The sequence below is a fragment of the Falco rusticolus genome, chromosome 7 (assembly GCF_015220075.1).
Source record: "Falco rusticolus isolate bFalRus1 chromosome 7, bFalRus1.pri, whole genome shotgun sequence".
Classification (NCBI taxonomy): Eukaryota; Metazoa; Chordata; class Aves; order Falconiformes; family Falconidae; genus Falco; species Falco rusticolus.
The window spans coordinates 27,403,127-27,424,769 of record NC_051193.1 but is presented as its reverse complement, the minus strand read 5'-3'; the positions used below and the strand labels follow the sequence as shown (position 1 = coordinate 27,424,769).

Genomic DNA, 21,643 nt, shown 5'->3' with positions numbered 1-21,643 from the left:
CGGGAATACCGAGGGCTTCTCGGCGTGTGCCTTTCCTGCTTAACTTCGAGAACTCTGCGGGCAGGGGGCGGGTCCCGGCGGGGAGCACAGGGCCCACCGCCGCCCCTCACCGAGCCCCTCCGGGGCCCGACCCTCCGCTGCCAGCGAGGCGGCGGTGCCGTCCCGGACCCCAGCCTAGCCGGGTGCGGGGGCCCGCTGCCCCCGCGGGGAGAGGCAGCCGCCCGGCCCCTGAGGCGAGGCGCGGCGCGGCCCTCCCGCCTTCCCGCCTAACGGCCCTGCGCCTTGCGCCCTCCCCGCCGCGCGGGGGCGCTGTGACAGCGCGCGCCCGCCCCTTGCCTGCCCCGCGGCCTTCCCCGGAGGGCGGAGGCCGCGTTCCCACAAGCCCCCGCGCGCCGGCCCCGCTGCCTCCCCTCAGCGCTGGGCGCCCGCCGCCCCGGGCGCGGCCGTGCGGGCGCGGAGCAGCCGCCGCCGCGCCTGAGGGGGCCGGGGCGGCCGGGCCCTGCCCTGCGGAGCGGGGAGCGGCGCCGGGCATGCGGGCGGTGGGAGCGGACCGGGAGGTGGGATGCTGTCGCGGAAGAAGACGCGGACGGAGCTCTCCAAGCCGGGCGAGGTGCAGGGCAAGTACGTGAAGAAGGAGACCAGCCCTCTGCTCCGCAGTGAGTTTCGGGGACGGGCTCGGCGGGCCGGGGGACGGGCCGAGGGTGCCAAGCCCGAGGCCTGCGGGGGGCCGCGGCCTTTGTGTGCTGCGGCTGTGGTGCGGCGGGCCCCGGGGGCCTTGGCGGCTGCGGGCGTTCCCTGCGGGGCGGTTGGCGGGCGGGGGGGGGCATTTCTGTTGTGCGACCCGGGAGCCGGTGGAGGGAGGCTCAGCCTGGAAGGGAGGGGAAACTTAACAGGGAGCCCTGTGCGTAGTGTACTGCCAGGTACTGACGGTAAACAAACTTGCTTGTTTTATTACTTTTCTCAGCAGCGGTTGCTCAGTTTCAGCAGGTCAGGGGTTAAGGTGGTCCCCGGACAGGTATCGTTCAGGGGAACAGAACAGAGCATCTCTCTCTTTCCAGAAGTCAGTGGTTGTTTTCCCGATGTAAGCTGTGTGCACTGCCAAAAGGTGTGTGCTTGGAAGATGAGATAACTGTATGAGACGGTTGCTTAAAATCCCTGCAGAAGCAACTGCTCCAGTTCTTAACCATGAATCAACGTGATGAAGTCACCGCTATGTCCCTTGGATGCACTGATCTTTGCGTGGTTAACCTGACACTAATGCCACAGCCCTGGTTGCGCTAGGACTGTACGCAATGCTAGCAAATACACGCTGAATGTGTGCTTAGGTTTCTTCTTGTTAATCGTTGAGAACAACCTGAGACAAATGCGTTATGCTATAATTGCAGGATTAGCTTGGAGATCACAACCAGAGAACTTTGCTGGCAGGAGCAGGTATGCAGCATTCCTGGAAGTACTTGCTGCATGAACAGCTGGTTCTACAGTCAACAGGCAAAATCATTTAGTAGTTTGATTGAATTGAATTAGGCCTTAAAAAAAAAATCAAGGTTTTTTTTCATATTAAGCTGTAGGCCTGTCTAAGGGGTTAACACCTTTTACACATTTATGCTGTTCGCTGTGATGTGATGACCGACTATAGCATGGCAGCTTTGCAGCGATCGTTATAAGTTTACTAATGACACATTATTTTCACCCTAAGTAATAAGAGTTTATTAATAAAAAGTTACTAATAATAGACATAACTTCCTTCTAAATGAAAGTCATAATTGCGTTAGCTCACCTGGAGGGAAGCTACTGACTTACATCACGTTGAAGGCAGTAGTAGGGAGAGGATTAACGTATCCCTTACTGGAGGGACGCACTGAAACAGTATGAATAGGCATCAGTGCTGGTATGCAAAAAACTCCCCTTGGGTGAAGGAGAAAGTGCATAACTTCATGATAATTTGAGAATGTGTGCAGAGTGACAGCGCTTTGCTGGCTGAGCTTTGTGATTAGTGGGGAAAGTATGAATTCTGTTCCTGATTCTGTCATGGATTCCTGTGAGCGTGGCGAATTAACATCTTCGATTGTTCTGAGTTTGTAAGGACAGCGGTCCCAGTGAAGTGGTAGAGTAGTAGCCAGGATACTTGGATTTTCTTGACTCTTCTAGTAGAGAGATACAAAGCCTAGCAGAGGTGCCCACAGTAAAGTGTGGGTGGTTTGGGGTTTTTTTTTGTTCATGTGGTTTTTGATGGGGTTTGGGTTGGTTTGTTTGTTTATTGTAGATGCAGCCATACTGGCAGAACTGTGCTGTTTTGGCAAGTTTGTTGCTGGTGGAGGGTGGTTTCTGTTGCACCAGTACAAACTGCAGCGTTACCATTATACTTGTATTTGCATTAGAGGTGACTTAAAGGGATTCTAGCCATTGAATTTCCTGAATTCCATGGTGTAAAATCAGTATTGTGGCTAGCCAAATAATTTATGTGTAAGTATAGCCGAAGTTCTTACTTCTCTTTTATGCTATATATCAGATCTAATGCCTTCATTTATCCGTCACGGTCCAACCATTCCAAGACGAACTGATATCTGTCCTCCTGACTCGACTTCTTCTGCCTATGCTGCTGGTGGAGATGGAATTGTTTCCAGAAACCAGAGTTTTCTTCGAACCCCAGTGCAGAGGCCACCTCATGAAATAATGAGACGTGAAAGCAACAGACTCTCTGCACTTTCCTATCTTGCAAGAAGTTTAGCTGATGTCCCTAGGGAATATGGCTCTTCCTCCCAGTCCTTTTTAACAGAAGCCAATTCTGTTTTGGAAAATGGAGATGCTGGTGCCCGTTGTTACTACTATGATCATTTTTATGATGCCCAGAGGAGACGTCAGTTAAATGATCGCGTTCATGAGGACTACAGGTATTACGAACACAACAGTGATCTCTTCCAGAGGATGTCACAGAACCATGGAAGGCACACTTCAGGTAAGTATTAGTTGTTGCTTTTTTAAAAACATCTTTTTTATAAGACTTCAGGTGCAGAGGTATATCTGGATGATCAGGGTCATGTTTTTAGGAGTTACACAGTGTAGGACAGAGCTTCTTTCTAATGACGTTTCTGTGATCTCAGTACACTGTGTGTTCACATTTCTTAGAATTAAGAATCTGATCACATATATTCAGAAAGGAAAAATATACTTAAACCAGGATTTATTTATTAAGTGAATGGGGTGAGGTTGAGCAAGTAGGTTTTTTAATGCCAAACATACATGCAACTCCTCTATGCAAGGTGAATGAGTTGCTCTAGCTAGCAAAGCATTTTATTCATGAAGAGACATTACTCTTCTCATGATGTAGGGAATAAGCAGCAGCTCTAAGTTATAACATTGCCATTTTAGTTTATTATTATTGTTGTTGTTATATTTTAACTATCGTAGTGTTGTTATTTAATTTTACTGTGTTAATTTGACCTCAATTAAATTAATTTTATAAATAGTCAGAGAGGAATGACTGCTTGGTGTAATTAGCAAATTGATGTATAGTTAGTGTGCAAATTGACTTCTTAGTCCTTGACTATTTTTTTTGTCTTCTAGCTTCTAATATTGTTTGTAAATATGCCTATTTCCCCCCTCAGTTTCGCTGGAACTTTTTTTTCTAAAGGAAGAACAACATAAAAGAGAGGAATCCATTAAATACTACTTTTTTTGAAATATTTGATTCTGTTGGTGATAACACCAAAGAATAGTTCTTTGGTGCAATGTGCCTTGGTGTAATAAAAAGTCTGGGATTACAGTATTGGCCATAGATAGCTGACCTTAAAAGTAATAAATTTGGCTGTGTTCAAGCAGTGAGTATTTTTGTAGTGTATATATATATTTAAAAGTATATATATATATATATATATACTCAAGGAGGAGTTCAAAACAAACATTTCAGACCTGTTAATAATGTACCTTCAATATGAAATATGTTGTTAGTTCATCATTACTTGTAATCTATAAACAAAATAGTAAGTAAGTAGTCTCTAGTAAAATAAATCTCCTATCTAGAAAAATAAATTTGCTAGAACGTCAACATTTAAGGCTGCTGACCTTGCATATGGAATTATAACCTGCCAGTGCTTTGTGGGTTTTTTATTACACAAACATTTCAATGAAAAGTGATAGAAGAGTAATGCTAGTGTTAACTGCTGTCAGCCAATAAATTATGAAAATACTAAGTTTTAAGAATTGCTGCTTTAATCCTCATTTACTTTGCTAATTCAATACATCTGACCTACCTAGATTTTGCATGAAAGCCCTCCATCTCTGTCAGTTGTTGTTCACCCTGCAGTCATTAAATGTTTACCTGGTCCAGATGATGAGGACTTGTTAGTGTGTGCTTGGATAGTGGAGGGAGGAGAGGCAGGAGGGGAGTATTTCATAAACCAACCCATCAATTTAACATTCAAAAGTACTGTGTGTGCTGAGGAAGACTTCAAGAAATGGTACTGCTGCTGTGTTGAATTGAAACTTTAAGTGGAAATGGAGCTCTAGCTGTTAGCTTGAAAGTGGATTTAAATCTAGTAAATTTTTGAACAAGCTGAAAGTAGGGCTTTACAGTCCTATTCTTCTCAATTGTAGCAACATGGATTTCTTTCTAAAAAGACTTTTTCTGCACACACACCCACACCCATTTGTCTACATGCCCCCTTAGCCACTGGAAATCACAAAGGAGCTGCTGATGTTTGTTTGGTCTTTGTCATTCCCTCTCCTGTTTTTACATTGAATAGTTTGAACAAATTCTACACATTTTGTAATGGGCATGTATTCAATCTCATGCATTTGTAGGGAGAGACAAAAAAAGGTGAACCTTTTGTATGCCAAAGTGTCTTCCTTTTCCTCTTAAGTTTTTTTTCTTTCATCTCTGCATGGAATATGAACTCTTAAATTCCTCTTTCAGTTTCACTGCAGTAAGAATATTGACCTATGACCTTAATTTTCGTACATCTTTTCAAGAATTGCTGTTAATTTTTCTGAGTAAAAGAATTAAATGGCCAAAAGTAGGAAAGCATTAGAATTTCTAACTTCCTTCATCTCACCATTAAGCATCTTTTTATTGAACCATCCATTGTTTTCAAATCTACAGTGTTTTCCTTGAGCTACACCAATCTTCCTGTAATTTCTAGTTCCTTTTGTCCTGTGTTTCCAGAGGACTGAGGCAGGCCTTTTATTTTCATTGTCTTTGTCTAAATTACTTTTTCCTTACACATCTCCATTGTTGTTTCTAAATGTTTCACCTAATCAGAATTGTTCATAGAGTTAATTGACACAATTGCCTAATACCTACATTTCAACATACAAGCTTGTTTATTAGCTAGAATCTGCAAATGCTGCTTTCTGCCCTTTTCCTCCTCTCCCACCCTCCCTCAGTAGGTCCCTGCAGTCAGTTCTCTTATGGTTTGATTGCTACAGAAATGTTGCCCAATGAACACAAGATATGCTTGCAGTTGGTGGGTGATACTTCATTTAGCATTGGTTACAACAGATGACTTTTGAGAAGCAGTGGTCTGCAAGTGAAGAGGTGCATGTGAATTTCAGCTGTCGTTCAAAATCAAGATTCTCCTCTTTAAAATTTGGAGAGGAGTTCAAAACTTGTTCTTACTGACATCTTCATATTCAAAGTCCCATGATTTTTCTCGACAGTTGATGTTGACAGCATTAATATGTTCTTTCATAGGCATTTCTCCTTGAAGTCATGATTCCTCTCTTGGTGTGATTCAACTCTACCGTGTCCTTTTCTTTCGTTAGATTTGTTTTTAATTAGCAGTCTAGTGCTGTCAGTTTTCCTGAAAAATGTCTTCAGTTCAGAATTTTCCTAGTTTTGTATGTTTAGCTACCTCTGTGGCATTTCTTGAAAATTTATTTTTAGTGTCCAATTTCAAACTTAATTCTAAGAGACTTTACCTGTCTTTCCTCGACATTTCTTTCCTCTCTTCTAGGTTAAAGGTTTGGGGAGGTCTGTGGTTGAAGTTATATCTACAGTATAGATTGGAACTAACTTGTAACCAAGACCTCAGAGTTATTTGTACCTGTTTGAGCGGTAAGCTAAAAAATTCTTATGTGTATATGAAAATTGCTGAGATTAAAATCACAGTGTAAAAGGACTTTCTGGTGGTGGACTGTAAGCGGTTGACTGTGGCAGTGACAGAGGAGAAAAACAATTAGTCCTGTGAACAGAGAATCCAGTGCACTTTAATGAAAGTAGGTTCATCTTGTGTTGAATTGTACCCCTTAAAAACTGCAAACTGGTATTCGTGTTTAATACAAGAGCAAAATAAATGCATACAAATTATTAAATTAAACCTATTTAGAGCTAAAGTAGAAGGGCTTGTCTTTTTAGGTGTGTACACTTTACTAATTTTTAAACAAAGGGCAGTTCCTGCCCTTTTCTTCTTTTGTGCTGATGTTGCAGTAATTTCTTTGTAGCAGACATTTGGAGGCTTTCAAAATCCTTCCTGTCACTTCCTATTTGTGAAATTAGGCTTACTTGGAATGCCGCGTTCCCTCTGACAAACAAGGTACTGATGCTCAGAAGTACCTTTGGATGCTTTGGAATGGGTTAGGAAGGCCTAGAACCTGCAGACCTAGCTAAACAGGATAGTTATTGCAACTTTTTTGGTATTTTATTATTACTTACTCCCTTAAAATTAAACAGTTTGTTCATCTTCTCTGTTATTCATCCTGGTTTGATGAGGGGAAGGGAGAGGATTTTGGCATCCTGGAAAAAGGCTCTCAAGACAATTGACCTAATGAAAGACAATATTAAGGCCTTTTGGTTGGCTAGATTTGTTCTTCAACACTTTGAAATTTGGTTGGAGCTAGTTGTGGGGAGTTCATAGGCTCTCAAACTTCTCTGCCTACGTCAGCACTGTATCTAATAAATGAAGTGAGGCTTTTCTCTTCATTGTTTTTACTCTTTTCCCTTTATGCTGGTCTGCTCTGGTGATTTTCTCCTGTGCTTTCTACCAGGCAGACAGAAGAACTGCCCTTTGCTCACCTGGAAACCTTTCTCTTAAGAACTTGGATTTCTTTCCAGGCAGAGTGCCTTTACAATAAAACCCCTTCATTGGGGTGTGAAAGCACTTAACACGTTATCACTTAGTTTTCTTTGTTCCATACTAATGGAACAAACCAAACAGAACTTCCTTGATTGACAAAGATACTACATATTTTGCATGTCTGTGATGTTATTACCTTAAGGTACATTTTAAGAGAAGAATGTTAAATGAAGGAAGTTTTTGTACCAATACATTATAATGCACTGGAATGTGGTGCTCAAAGTTAGTTTGAGTTCTGGCATTAGGACATCCTATTCTTAAAGGTGTTTAGAGAGTAAGACTGAATATGGGGCCTGGCCTTAAAATTCCGGGTATTTTAAATCTGGTTAATACTGGTAATAAGTGGTTGCTGTTCCTTTGCACTTTTTTCAAAGTGTAAAGAACATACTCTTAAGCCAGCAGACTGCATTGAGCAGGATTTTCTTTTGCTTTGGAACAGCATGGAATGCCTCTTGGCCTGATTGGCAATTAATTCAAGACCTTAAACTGAAGATCCTATGTTTTGCAAGAGAAGGAAGAAGCAAAGCCACAGATCATGTTCAGTATTGATGTTCCTTAAAAGCAACAGCTGAACCAAAAAATACCCCAAACATATACCGTTATGAAATAGAATTAACAAATGAGACTAAACAAGTTCTAAAGAAGAAACGTGAAAAGGATTTACAATTGCATATGTTTAAATTCATTGTTGACCATTCTTGGCATTTGATAGTGCCACTTGGGAGGTTATAAAGAACTGTGCTCATCCTTAAGCAGAGAGGAGGAGACTTTTTACATTTGGAAAAAGCAAATAATTTAAACAACTGTGTTCCTTGAGAAAACAGGAAGGAGAATTTCTGTCTTGTCATAGATAAAACAGCATGTGAGCAAGAATACCCTGCATAGTTACAGCAAACTGGTTTGACTAGGCTGTTTTTGCTTGTCCTATAGGAGAGATCATATCCTCCATCAACAGGAAAATCGCAGGTTTTACACTTGATGTTCTGATAAAAATGGTTCAGGTTTTAAGTTTGTGGTTTTTTCTGTAGATAGTTTGCATGGTGCTATGTAAATTTGGTACCTGTGTCTCAGGGAATATCCTTGATGTGTGCTGTAAAATCCTATATGAAGCTTTGGGCTGCTATGAACATGCTTTAGGGCCAAACCCTTACCTGAAATTTAAATGCAGCAGAATATTGTACTTGGGCAATATGACACAGAAAAGGTAGTGTTCACAATGGATGGGTTTAGGCTGTATTGTAACTTTCTTTTTTGGTTTATACTTTGGAAAAGATCACATATGAATTTACTCTTCCGAGCATTGTTCAGTCTTATTAATGATACTTACAGGTGTATGTATATGAAAGTCAGTTTTCATCCTATTGCTCAAAATCACAGCAGGAGCTATTTCTCTTACATGTGTATCCACTCTCCCTTGAAGGAAGCATCTGCTGAGTTTTATAAGGAAAACCAATACGTGATTTCTTTTGATCTGTGGTAACCCCAGTTGTATAAACAAATGTCTAAATTGTACTAATGTTGATTTGAATGCCATAGTGGGTTGGTGGTTGTAGGAAGCTGAGTATTACCCAACAGCTTCCAGCATACGGAATGTTTCAATATGATCTGCAATTTTAAGGAGAAAATTAAGAGACTATACGTGATAGTCTACAACCTGTAGTATTTGTGGCTGTCAGTTTATAAATCTGGGCTTTGATTTCATAATTAGAGTCTGCTAGTTGTAGAGGCTTGGAACAGTGTGCAGAACTGGTAAGTGATACAGCTGTGTAAGTTTATCTTAACAGTATGGCTCTGCTGCTTCATCTATGAATTCAAAATGGCAACAGGAATATATAATGTATTTGTGGTCTGGTATTATTTTTGTTCTATGCATCTTGGAAATAAATAAAGAAATAAACTGGCATTGGGAGAAGCCACTTAGCTAGGATTAAATGGCTGCGCAAACGCAGAACTGGCAGTGTTACCTTTCCGTTGGGTGCAGCATTGCTTTTTAGCCTGCTTTCTAGATGATTTCTCTGTGTAATCTAGATTTTGGTTTCCCTCATTACCCAAGTCCATCTCCCAGTTTTCTCAGGCTTTTGTATGAAGAGATGGATAGACATTGTGTCAAGAGAACTGCTGCTGTAAATGGCTTGTGCAACTTTTAATACCAACTTGCAAAGGTTTGAAGGCATTAACCTTTACCCCAAGGACTGTATATGTATGTATTTGCTGCTGGAATCATGCTACAAGTTAAGAAGGAGGAACTGTAACAGAAATACAGACACATGCTAGTTTTAACAATAAACAAAAATATGCTTATGCCTTTGTGAAAATTCTTTCCCCCAGTTAAGTTTCTGTGTTCAGATTTTCTGGTAGTGGTGATTTAATAGTCACTATTTATACGTACATGAAATTACAACACAGTAGTCTAGTTTATTGGAGAAAATACTGAATTTGTTTATCTGAAGTGCAGTATTCTCAAGAAGTTTAAATGTTTTGTCATTGGAATGAAAGCAACCAGTGACATAAGTGTAGCTAGAGGCTGAAATAGTTTCCCTGCCCCAGTACTGCTAAAGGTCAGGAAGCCTCCAGGATGTTTCTTCTCACTAGGAGTAATGGTCTAGGTTGCTTAATCCTAATGAGAGGTGGGGGCTGTCATGTGGACACAACCATCCACTTTATAGGTATAAATAGGTAGCACATAGGTAAGTACTGTACAGGAGGAAATCCTTTTAAGGCTGAATAGTTCAGAACATGACGGGCTAGAAAAAGATTTGTAGATGAGCACAAAAGGTTTAAGGAACAGTACTCTGGAGGAAGCTTGAGATGATTTTTTTAAATTTATTTTTTTTATTCAGTTACTTTGGAGCCTTCCCATTACTTTATCGTTGATGACTACTGTCTTGTATTAGAATAACAGCTCTCCTGTTTTTAGTCTGTTGTTTAATATGTAAACTAATGCTTAAAATACGTTATATCCCCTGGCTGGCTTGTTGTATTGTGTAAGTGTTGTTGAAAAGGACTGTTGCCTTTGTCAGCAACCGGAATATGAAACTGCTGAGAAATACTGAAATAGCAGCAAAATTGTTGTATTACTGTTGTCTTTTTGAGTCAATGACCATACCTGAAACCTCTTGTTTTTAATAGTATGCTTTAGATGAGGTAGACTCTGCCTTTCCCTTCCCCTCTCTCCAAAAATGGTCACACAAAAATGATATTTCTGATAAACAGAAGGAAAAGGTGTATTCCTCAGGCAGTAAATGTGGCGCTTGTGATGGAGTCACTTTCTGACTTCTAAGAAAGTGGAAAAAGTGGCCCCCATACCCCTTCTTCTGGCTATTGGAAGCAGTAACACCCAAACTCTGATGAATACTGTGATTGAATAGATGCATTTGTGAGATGGGAAGATAATTTGAATTTCTTTCTGAAGGCCATTTAACTGTAGAACTGTGAGTAACTGAAGGTAACTACTTAAAAGGATTTTAAAGAGAGTTGAATTTGGACCACCGCATCCAGTAGGTAATAGGCTTCCAAGGAATGGAAGGAGACCTACAAAATAGTTAATGTCACTTGTTTTTTGTGGTTGGGGTTTGGGGGGTTTATTGTTTTGGGGTTTGAGGTGGGTTTTTTTAGTTTTCTGTAATTATTATGGCTTTTATTTCAACTAGCTTCCAAAGTATCCATAGTATATAGAGGGAAGGAAAAGGTGAAATTGGAATTATGGTTCTTCAGTACATCTCTCAGCATCTGTCATGCGAATTTTTAAAATGTGAAAACTGTGTGTATGTTTCAACAAATCACATTTTTAAATTCTAGTGAATAATCTCTTAAGCCAGCTATTCAGTGGTAAATCCTAACTGTGCTCTGTTTCCAGGACAGAGGTGGGAACTCAGTCAATTACTGATCCTGTCAGCTCTCCTACTGCCAATACACCTAACCTAGGCTTTAGTTCTCTTGCTGGAGAAACCCGTCTGCTAGTGCAGCCCACATCATCAGGAAAAGCTGGAAATTACATTTTTTTACACGTGCCTCTTCAGCATTGTGAAGCATAGGTGCTCGCATTTAGAGAAGAGCAAGATGTAGACAAGCAGACATTCAGCCTACTAGACAACAGAACTTCCTTCTGAGATCTGTGAGAGGGAGGAAGAGGGTGGTGGGGATGTGGAGAAGAGATGAGATGATTTTGTGGCTCGCTCCAAACAAGAAGTCTTGTCTGGTTTGCATTCAGAAGGCCTGACTGTCCCACCCAGCAGTGCACGTAAGCGAGTTAGTCTAACAAGCGTGGGTAGTTTTAGGAAAGAAGACATAGCAACATCGACTTCAGCGTGAGCAGGATGACTGTGTTCAGCAAAGGGTTGGTGCAGGATCCTGTGTGGATCCAGCTTTTCTGTTTTCTCTTGTTACTGATGACATTTTTTGGCCGTGGTTACACGCACTGCAGTAGTGATGGTCAGTGCGGCATAGTGCCAGCCTTTCTCGTCCATCCTCTCTTGGTTTACCTGGTCCTCTTACTGTTGTTGACTGGTATATCTGAAAGGCTTTGGTGGTATTCAGCAATTTTTCTAGATAGTTGTAATTTCTGACTGTAACTAGAAAAAGAAATAGCTGTAGGTTTTTTGTAGATAAATGGTTTTGATGCAGCTGTAATAGCATATTAACAGAAGCTGTCATTTCTGTAAAGCTTTTAACATTTGTAATCTTACGCCAGCCCTCTCTGCTCAGCAACTTGAGACAGTAACACTTCATCCCTGTTCTGTATGCTAATACATGTCTCTAATCAAAAAAGCAAGGATGCTCTAACTGTCAGTAAATGAAGCTGTCTATTGAATCTGGAGTTGGACGAGAGCAAAACAAGTGAGGCTTAAAAGGGAATATCTGTTTTGACTTGATGGCGCTTTTTTACTAACGTACAAGTGCATATGCCATAAATGCCACAGTATTGTTCAAAGTTCATAGAGCGCCTCGTGGTGTGGGGGGAAGTTGACTTCGTACATAATGTTGGCTTTGGGTATTACCAGTTTAGCTAAATGTTGCTTTCCCTTTTTTTAGGCATCGGTAGAGTTGCTGCTACATCTCTAGGAAACTTAACAAATCATAGTTCTGAAGATTTACCTCTTCCTCCTGGCTGGTCAGTGGACTGGACTATTAGAGGAAGGAAATACTATATAGATCACAACACTAATACAACTCACTGGAGCCATCCACTCGAACGTGAGGGGCTGCCTCCAGGATGGGAGAGAGTTGAGTCAGCAGCATTTGGAGTGTATTATGTAGATCACATCAATAAAACAGCTCAATATAAACATCCTTGTGCTCCCAGGTAAGATATCCACCTTCTCTTCTGTGACTGATTTTTTCTTAATCCAGTTCAACTTTTTAAACTGTTTTTGCCTCCTATATAACGTGCCAAAAACTTTGTATTTTTAGGAGTAAGCTTTACTTTGACCTAAGATTTGCAGAAGAAGTTGTAATTGTTGGGGTTTTGTCTCATCTTACTGTCTTAAGTTTAGAAGCAGGGTATTGTTCCTAACTCACTAAAACAAAGCAGGTTCTCATCAACTGTCAGTAAAACAACAGAGTTGCTGTGAACAGAATTGATTTGTAGACTGAAAAGAAACCTGATCTGATGTTCCCGGTGACTGTCTGAGTAAATACATGTACCATCTGAAACATGAATTAAGTCTTGTCTAGAATGAAAATTGGTATTTTAGCTACTTGTAATTTAAAGGTAAAGTAAGACTAGTATACACCAAATCTAACGGTTAATTTCTGCTACTCAGTCTACTTTGCTGTTACCCAGGAAGGGAAAGTTGTTTAATGTGTGGCAGAAAAAGTAAACACAGGAGGATATCCTTTGTAATAAATGGAATAACTCTTATCAGCTGCTGCCTGAATGTATTTGTTCTAACATACTAAATGGTGGGTTATTTGGCTGAATCAATACTTTCCTTCTTAGTATTTTAAGAACAGATAGCATTTTTTATTCTGCTTTAATGTCCCCGTAGCAGAAACTAGGTGAATAGGTCTGAGGTGAATTTTACAGCGTGCTAACAGATAGCTACAACACTTAAGGGTTGTGATCAGAGTGAAGCACAAAAATAGCAACAGAAAATTGCTCTCAGTATAGGCCTGCCAAGGCAACACTACATGCGTGGTTGCATCGTCAGCCTTTGCGCCTATTAATCTGTGTATTAATGTTAACAATTTAATAATATCAGTATGTCTAACTTACTGCATGGAGATTACAGACTTTGTCTTCCTTTGTACAGTGTTCCCCGTTACGACCAGCCTCCCCCAGTGACTTACCAGCCTCAGCAAGCTGAGAGAAGCCAGCCTCTCCTTGTCCCTGCAAACCCCTACCACACAGCAGAGATTCCAGACTGGCTGCAGGTCTATGCCAGGGCCCCTGTAAAGTGAGCTTGCTTTTTTTTTTTGTCCCCCCCCTCTGCATTTTGCACTATGAATACATGGCTTAGAAGGAAAACAAATGAATTTTGATGACTGAAAGTAGAACTCTAGCTGGTATTTATTTCTTAATTGTATAGAAACTGTTGCTGACAGCATGCAAGGAAATTATACCAAGTGTTCATTGCATTAGTTTGCTTTGTATTAGGCATTGCACAAAATCATCACAGTACTTCTTGCAGTTTGTGACGTGCAGGTTGAGGATGTGGTTTACTTTCAGTGTATTTGTGAGAATGGTACCATATGCTTATAAAATATGTGAAATACTTCCAGGGTGTTAGCTCTTTAATGTATATCTTACTGCTTTTTTAAAAAGACACACAAATTCTCCTTCACAATTAATATGCAGACTGAAATGTATATTTCTATTAAGAACTTGAATTAAAAAAAACAACCTAAACGGTAGTAAAAAGTCATTTTTTTGAAGAAACAATGCTATAGGAACAGGGAGTCTCCTTCGAGAAAAGATTTGAGTCAACATAATGAAACATTACATTTTTCTAATGGGTGCAGTTCTGCAGAATAGTAACACTAAATAGAAAAGCAGTAAAAAATGGAGATGTGTTTTGATAATTATGAAATAATGTACTTATGATAAGGAGAACATGGAGAAACAAGTGTACAGGCAAACAAGCAGGTCAGTCTGTACTTGCAAATTCAGGCTGTATGTGATGTTCAGTGACTTCCACTAAAAAAAAAACCATCTAGTAACTATAATTTGAATGGGGTTTATTACTTCTTGTGGCTACTGGGCTCGCCAGCAGCCTATAAAAATTTAAATTGGCCTAAAATCCACCAGGACATTTAGGCAACAGGGACATACTAAGTTCCTGTAACCTATGGGAGGACTTGTTTCCTAGAAATACTTTTGGGTTCTGGCTGCAGCTGCATTTCTTTATTTAGGTCTTTGGCTCATCCAGACAATGTCATTTGAAATATTTCAGCCTGTGTTGTATGAACTCCTGTTGGTACTTCTCTTGAAACTTGAGAAACAAATTTAAGGCAATTTAAACAATTTATCAGGAATTTCTTTGTATCTAGTAGGCTGAGCCAAATTAAAACAAAAACCAAAACAAAAAACACATTTTACTCATTCAAGCTGTTTGAACAGAATTTACATTGTTCAGAGGGATCAAAAATGATGTATTTTCCAGTATCCTCCTTTTAGGTTTCTGTCACAGTAATGCTGGGGGTAATAGGAATATTGTCGTAATTCTCAAATGCTTCTGTGAGGAAGTAAATTCTGGTTTATGCTACTATTATATTGGACAAGTGAAGAAGAGTGGTAGCAGCTGGCTTAGTATCACCTCATCTTCAGGGCTTCTTAAGGAACAATTGGTAAATAATTTTCACAGTTATTAATACCAGGATCACTTGTACATTTTCAATATAATTTTAATAATAAACCTCTGTTGCCAAAACAACTCCCTTAAAGCTTGAGAAAAACATCCAGTAATGCTTGTAAGTTCTTCGGTAGTATTGTCCAAAAGCTGAGTATGAGAACTGTATCAATGTCCTCCCATGTTCTGGTGCAAAAATGAAAGTGATTGGGCAGAATGCTTTCATCATAGTAGTAGTAGTAGAGGAGTACCTTATGCAATCTGCTGTTTGAAGTTTGCTGTAAAAATATGTTGCTTATCAGTACAGTTTTGCACTGAAATCATTATGGTGTATTTTGTTACGATTTCTTACTTACCCCTGATGCTGTAGCTTGATTTAGCTGACTAAAGGCCAGTTGTTTTGTTGAGAAAAGTAGGTGGTGATAGCAAATATAGATAATGTTAGCTTTTGTTTTGAAGAGTTTCTCTAAAGGATAATAATTCTGGCCACTGGAAAAGTCTAATTGAGAGTTTTGTAGGTACTAGCCATAATGCTTCCCTATTAATGAAAAATGGTTCAAACTGTTCTGGTAGAAAAGAAGATAATTTGGCTCGCTACCCAGTGAAGAGCCTTTGATGTCTAGTTAATGTCTTGAAGTAACAATTTCCAGTGTCAAGGTATTTGTGATACTTTGAAGTATCCTTTTCCCCTCTCTCCTGGCAGCGGGCAAGGTTTGTTTTGAGAGTGTAAGTGTAGCTGTCAGAATCTCAGCACAGTGGAGTCAAGACTCCTTTGCTAGGCTCTAAAATCCAATGTTTCTCCACCTTCCAAGTCACGTAGACCGGTCTGGGAAGTGTTTCCACAGAATGCCAGACAGCACATACGGGACTGCAAGGGTGCAGACCAAAAATGCCTGCCTTGTATGAGAGACCGTGGTTGATTCTTCCCCTGACTCTTTTTGAGCAAGAATCTGAAGCCAGGACTTTCTTCTCTCAGCCCTAACCAGTAGGCTGTAAATACTTGGGGCAGGTCAGTGTCTCCTGAGCTGCAAGCGTCCTGTTTTATATTAAATACTTGCTTCGTGCTGGGAGGAGCACTGGAGACTGGGTATTCCAGCTGCATGTTCTGTCTGGTGAGCTCCTGCTTTCTTACGCAGGAGGGAAGGCTTTGTGCTCTGCAGGAATTCTGTAATAATGTGCTTTTTCCTTTTGATTTCTGGCTCTGTGACTAGTTGCCCTTCTTAAAAACGCCTGGGGAGTCTAGGTCAGGTACTGGTACTCCATGCCCTGTTTCTCTGTGCATCTCTGTGGTTGGGCATTCCTAGACTTACAGTCTTTTGGATTTGAATGAGTCCATTCCCACTGAGGCGCTGCCGATGGCTTAATCTTTAATTAGACTTCTTCCATTCAACACTGCTCTTAGCAGGTGAAATGAAACTCACACTGAAAAGTAATCCTGATGTGCTGCTTTTCTTGAGAAACTATCAGCGCTGACAGCTTCAAAGAGCTAAGGAACCACCAAGGGTTTAGCAATCTGTGGTGATGCTTTAAAAAAAAAAAAAAGCTGCAGGCCCCGAAAAACCTGCAAACATGTTATTGCATGTGATGGAGCTTTGTTTTCTTTCCTGCTTGTATTGCCACCTGAGTAAGAAACAGTCCTTCCACTGGGAATCGGCCTTGCTGCAGAATGTCTTTTAATAAACGCCATTAACCCAGAACATTTGAAAGGACATATCAGCACAGGGCAAGCCAGGGGAAATCCTGCTGTAATTGAATTCGGTTCATGAGGAGTGGGAAGGGAGCAGAGATGGAAAGGTGGCGTTCACATCAACTCAGGAATCGAGTGCACTTGTACTTGGCAAACCTTCAAAAGCAGCAGCTTGCAGTCTTGCCGCTCTTTGGAGTTTGATCTCCGCATTGACATACAGATGCAATTTGGGTTTTTTTGGGGAAAAGTGATTTTAGCAGTGCAACCCTGTCAAAACTTGGGATAACATCAATATAGCAGCTGTTATTTAGGAAGTTTGTAGAAGCTGTGGTTATTTAATTTCTTAAAATTCCTCAAAAGCATCTTTGGTAGTCATCTGCACATCTTGGTGCTTCTCTGATGCATACAGCCTTCTGAGTATATCCTTTCAATATGTAGTGCAGTTTATTTGCATGGATGTACTGATATTTTGGCTTTAGCCTCCATTCAAGTGAATATATTTTCTCATGTAATTCACCTGGCTCAACTAATTCTGTCTATTCCATGAGTTTCTTCTATTCCTTTAATAACTATAGTAGTCACCTTCCTATTTCCAATTTAAGAAAATTAGATTGCAAATGAATTGTGTATGTTTAGAAGTACTAGGGAAAAGCAGGAGGTGGGGGGTATTGCAGTGACGATGTCACAATATCAAGGCCTTCCTTATCAAAATAAAGCAGCATCAAAATGTCTGTTGTAGAGCAAGACTTGGATCAAACAAAATCAAGATTAAAACCAGGTTGGGGAATTGGGATTTCCTCACCTTTCTTAGGAAATTCTGTATTGTTTCCCAGAGCCATCCAGGCCCATGCCAGGACACTGGGTGCTGCTCAGGTCCCCTTCCCAGGCGCAGCATGAACACTCCTGCTCTTTTTGGGGTGATACTCTTGAAATTCTCTCACACAAGTCTGTCCAAGAATAGGTAGGCTCAGGTTAGCCCAGATCCTCACTAACAAGACCTGTGCGTACAGTTGCATCATGCAACTGATCTTAAAGATCTTTTCCAACCTAGATGATTCGATGGGTCTGTCTTAGAGGCATGGTTTAGTGGTGGCCATGGCACTGGTGGGTTAATGGCTGGACTTGATGATCTTAAAGGTCTTTTCCAACCTAGATGATTCTATGGGTCTGTTCTATGAGCCTGTGATACTACACGTTGTTTCTGCGTCCCTTGTTCCTGGTGAGCCTTGGGAAGCATGTCTGCTCCTGAACCAGGCAGGTCTCTTCATGGCTGCTAGCTCGTGTCACCCTGCCAGACTTCTCCAGTTATCACGCGGAGGTGGAAAGCAACCATCAAAGAGAGAAGCCTGTTTATTTGAAGCCCAGGTTATGTACCCAGCTCTCTGAAGTCCTTGTACTACTTTAAGCATATGCGGGTGGGTCTGCACTGTGGGCTGCTAATGCTTGACTGATGTGCTGACCGACACGAGCCAGATCCCAGTCGGTGATCATTTGGGCTTGGGAGCCTGGACTGATGTCTGGGGAGGTGCTCACCAAACCAGCTGTCTTGCTGTTGGCCCAAAGTCTTGGGGTTTTCCTGAATTATTTCAATTAGCACCTCCTTGAAGAACATCCTAAACGTCAGTGTCTCCTGCTTAATACTGTCCTGCAGCTGTTCCCCCACAGAGTGTGGTGGTAGTACTGGACATCTGGCCATGAGCCAGAGACCTGTAGAATTACCATGAGTTTGTTGAAAAACTTTGTTAGAAACACTTTTTTTTTTTTTTTTTCCCTCCTAGGATCTCTTGAAACCTTCTTGAAACTTTTCCTCTACTACTGGCACAAAAAGTCGTCCATTAAAAACAAAGTAATGGGAAAAAATGCTTGCTTTCTTGAATACTTTGGATAGCTTACGTATAAAGATAAATATTATTAAATATAGGAAATGTTGAACCATGTGTTTGGTATAAAAGATTGTCAGCACTAGCTTTGAAGAATTTGTGGCCTGAAAGCGAGTCACTGACTAACGTACGATTGAACAGACATGTGTTATGAAACTGGACTCCATCTGAGCAGCTATCTGTTCCCTGAGAGTGCCAGTTCTGATTGTGAAAATGACTTGCAGGAGAAATGGCATAGCCTTGATGAGCCACAAGAGTGGTTTGGCAGTTATGACATAAAATGCAGCCTTCGGGAAGCTTTTTCAGCTCTTGCTAGAGAGACAAGGGAGGCTTGAAGAGGCTGATCTCACATGAAGTTTGTACCTGGCCAGCCGCAGCAGCTGGGATAGCCCAAAAGTGTGAACATAGGGTTATGTTTACGTGTTTTGGAAACTGAAAAAAGTTTGGAGTATAAACAGCAATTCAGAATTGCTCCATATTAAAAAGTAAAAATAAAAAAACCCAGCACTGACAGTGTTGCAGATTTATTAAGAAAAGCAGAGCTGAATGTTGGGCAGGCGAGCAGAAGACCTACCCAACAAAACATGAGATGTACTTTGCCAGCAACTCTTTAACCTGGGAGTGTTGGCGTCAGTGATGCTCCAGCAGCTTTCCTTGTTCGTTGTTTTTCCCACCTTATGGATTGACATCGCACTTCTGCTTCTGTTTGCGGTTTGTTTTAATGTGCTCCCCCCTGCTGCCATGGAGGGAGGTGAGCGTGGCTTCCCAAAGCCCATCTGTGCACAGCCCCCTTCGTGCACGGGGTGGTAGTTTCTTTGTGAGCTTTCGCATCCTGCCCCACTGATGGGCGTCCGCTTCCCTTATCAAGGAAAAAGTGTTGACAGTGTGGATGGTGCTTTGGTGACCCGAGCTGTTACACTTCCCCTTGCTCAGCCAGCCACTCCTGGTAACTGGTGGAAGCTGGAGGAAATACAACAGTAATTGGGTGACTTCCCTGATTCCAAGCTGAGCTTGTTTCCATCTTGCGTGGGGAGCTAGGTTAGATGTTCCTGAAGGAGTTCAGGGTGGCACTGGTGTGCTTCGGGGCCTCGGCACGTGTCTCGTGTCCCACATCCACAGCAGCTCTTTTTTTTGTTTCCTTTCCCATATGGGAAGTAAGAACACGGTTGTTTTCTAGCTGTTTGTGCTTGTGTCACGCCCTTGACACCCCCCTGCTCCCCCCAGCCCACAGATCGCTGCTGATAGCAGCTAGCAGTTAGGACATCCCTTACTGGTGTGAGTACTCGCAGCCATTAATTACAGCCTAATTGGACTTGCCCCCTCCCTCAGTCCGCACCAACATCTAACACCCCCTTTTGTGGTCCTGCAGGGTCCTCCGTGACCCACAGTTAGAGACACACTGCCCTAGGTTATTGCTGCTAACTGAGAGTGTTAGGGCTAGAGAAAGAATGCTGTGAAAACAAGAATGTGTGAGGGAAGGCTGGCAGTATTCTGCCTGCTGGGAAGCACCTGCTGGGGAGTATTAGGGCAAGCTGTTGAAATAATGCATTTTTTTTCTGTGTTACTCCAAGTTTTAAAGGTGTTTTGCTGCAAAAACTTGGAGGCTGGTTGTGAATGTAGGTGCTGTTTCAATGCTTCCAAAATGCGTGTTTTGTATTGGTTTATTGTAACTGGTTAATAGGGTCTTTAGTTGGAGTTTATCTGCGTATGAGGAGTGATTCTGCAGTTCAGCTGTAAGTGACATTTCTCCAACTTGCTTTGAGACGTGCTCCCTGTCTTTTGGTGTAAATACCTTCTTTATGCACGTAAAACATGCTAATGCAGCTTGCTAGAAATCTGATCGGGGGCTGTATACAACTGTGAGGCCAGTTTTTAAGAAAAAGCAGAAAACGCTGTGTATTTGCTTGCAGCGGCATGTAGATAATCATCTTTTCTATCAAAACAGATACGATCACATTCTGAAGTGGGAGCTCTTCCAGCTGGCGGACCTGGACACGTACCAGGGAATGCTGAAGCTGCTCTTCATGAAAGAACTGGAACGGATTGTGAAGCTGTACGAAGCGTACAGGCAGGCCCTCCTCACCGAGCTGGAGCATCGCAAGCAGAGGCAGCAGTGGTATGCCCAGCAGCACGGCAAGAATCTTTAAGCTAACAACTCTATTAAAAAGACTTCTATGAGGACACTAAGAGCTTTAAGTTTTTCACACTTAAAACTATGAAAAAATGCTGTTGTTGAAAAGGCAGCTTATTTTTGTTAATGTTGCACCTTTGTTATTATCCTCTTGAATATTTTTCTACATCTGTTAAGTGTTGTTTATAAAAATGAAAAATGTTTGTTAATCTTTTTCCATACAAGAACTAGTTTATTATTCTGAAAACTAGCGCGGATTTAATCAGACACTTGATCCTGGTATCTTTTTTTCTAGCAGTCAGCTGTATTATTAAGAAGCTGACTATATATATTTTTAAAGGGCAAGAGATGCAACTATATGAAATAAAGTCCTGGATTTAAAACATTGTTAAAATCCAAATGAGTATTTCAGTGCGTTTCCCTCGGGATTTTGTATCCCTCTCCTGAGAGAGGTCTGCTCTTTGTTTACAGCTTTAATGTACAGAAGGCTGCTCCTGTTCCTTTTCAGTAACACCCAGTGCTGTAGCCAGGCAGAAGCAAATTTCATCAGTCTAAACAGAGGGCTTCGGGAAAGTGGCATCTGAGTTGCCTTTTTACTTTAACGCATTACTACTTTAGATTTACTACTCATTTTCACAGAAATTAGAGGGAAAATACTTGGACTTTCTTAAAGATCAAAATCTCTAAGCAAACTTTTCACAGGTTTTGAAATCCTAGGTAAACTGCATTTTATAAAACATGGCCCAGCGAAAGTAATAGTGTTGTCTAACCAGCTTGCCAACCAGCTGTACCACGCCACAGAAAAAATCAGGGATGTGACAACTACTACTTTCTTTTTTAAATGAGCTTTTGTCTTATATTAAAAGCTTCCTTACCTGGGGAAAATTTTTTAAATTGTACAGTCATCCTCTCCAATATTTTCATTTGGTTCATTGATTGTCCTGAAATGTTATTTATGGATTCTTTTTAGTGCAATAAACATTGTTGCAGACAAAAACACATTTCTTGTAAATCCTGTTAATTCAATAAAAATGTTTTTGTTCAGTGAATGAAGGGTCATCTGACTGATTTTTTTTTTTTTTTTTTTT

General features: G+C 41.2%; 1 protein-coding gene across 1 annotated transcript; it reads left to right on the top strand.

Annotated features, from left to right (window-relative positions):
- Window positions 1–454: 454 nt before the first annotated feature.
- Window positions 455–21,604, top strand: SAV1 (salvador family WW domain containing protein 1). The gene is made up of 5 exons (XM_037395000.1): window positions 455–656; window positions 2,510–2,956; window positions 12,102–12,372; window positions 13,322–13,465; window positions 20,370–21,604. The coding sequence occupies exons 1-5, from the start codon at window positions 563–565 to the stop codon at window positions 20,569–20,571; spliced, it is 1,158 nt and encodes a 385-aa protein (XP_037250897.1). The 5' UTR covers window positions 455–562; the 3' UTR covers window positions 20,572–21,604.
- The last annotated feature ends 39 nt before the right edge of the window (window positions 21,605–21,643 follow it).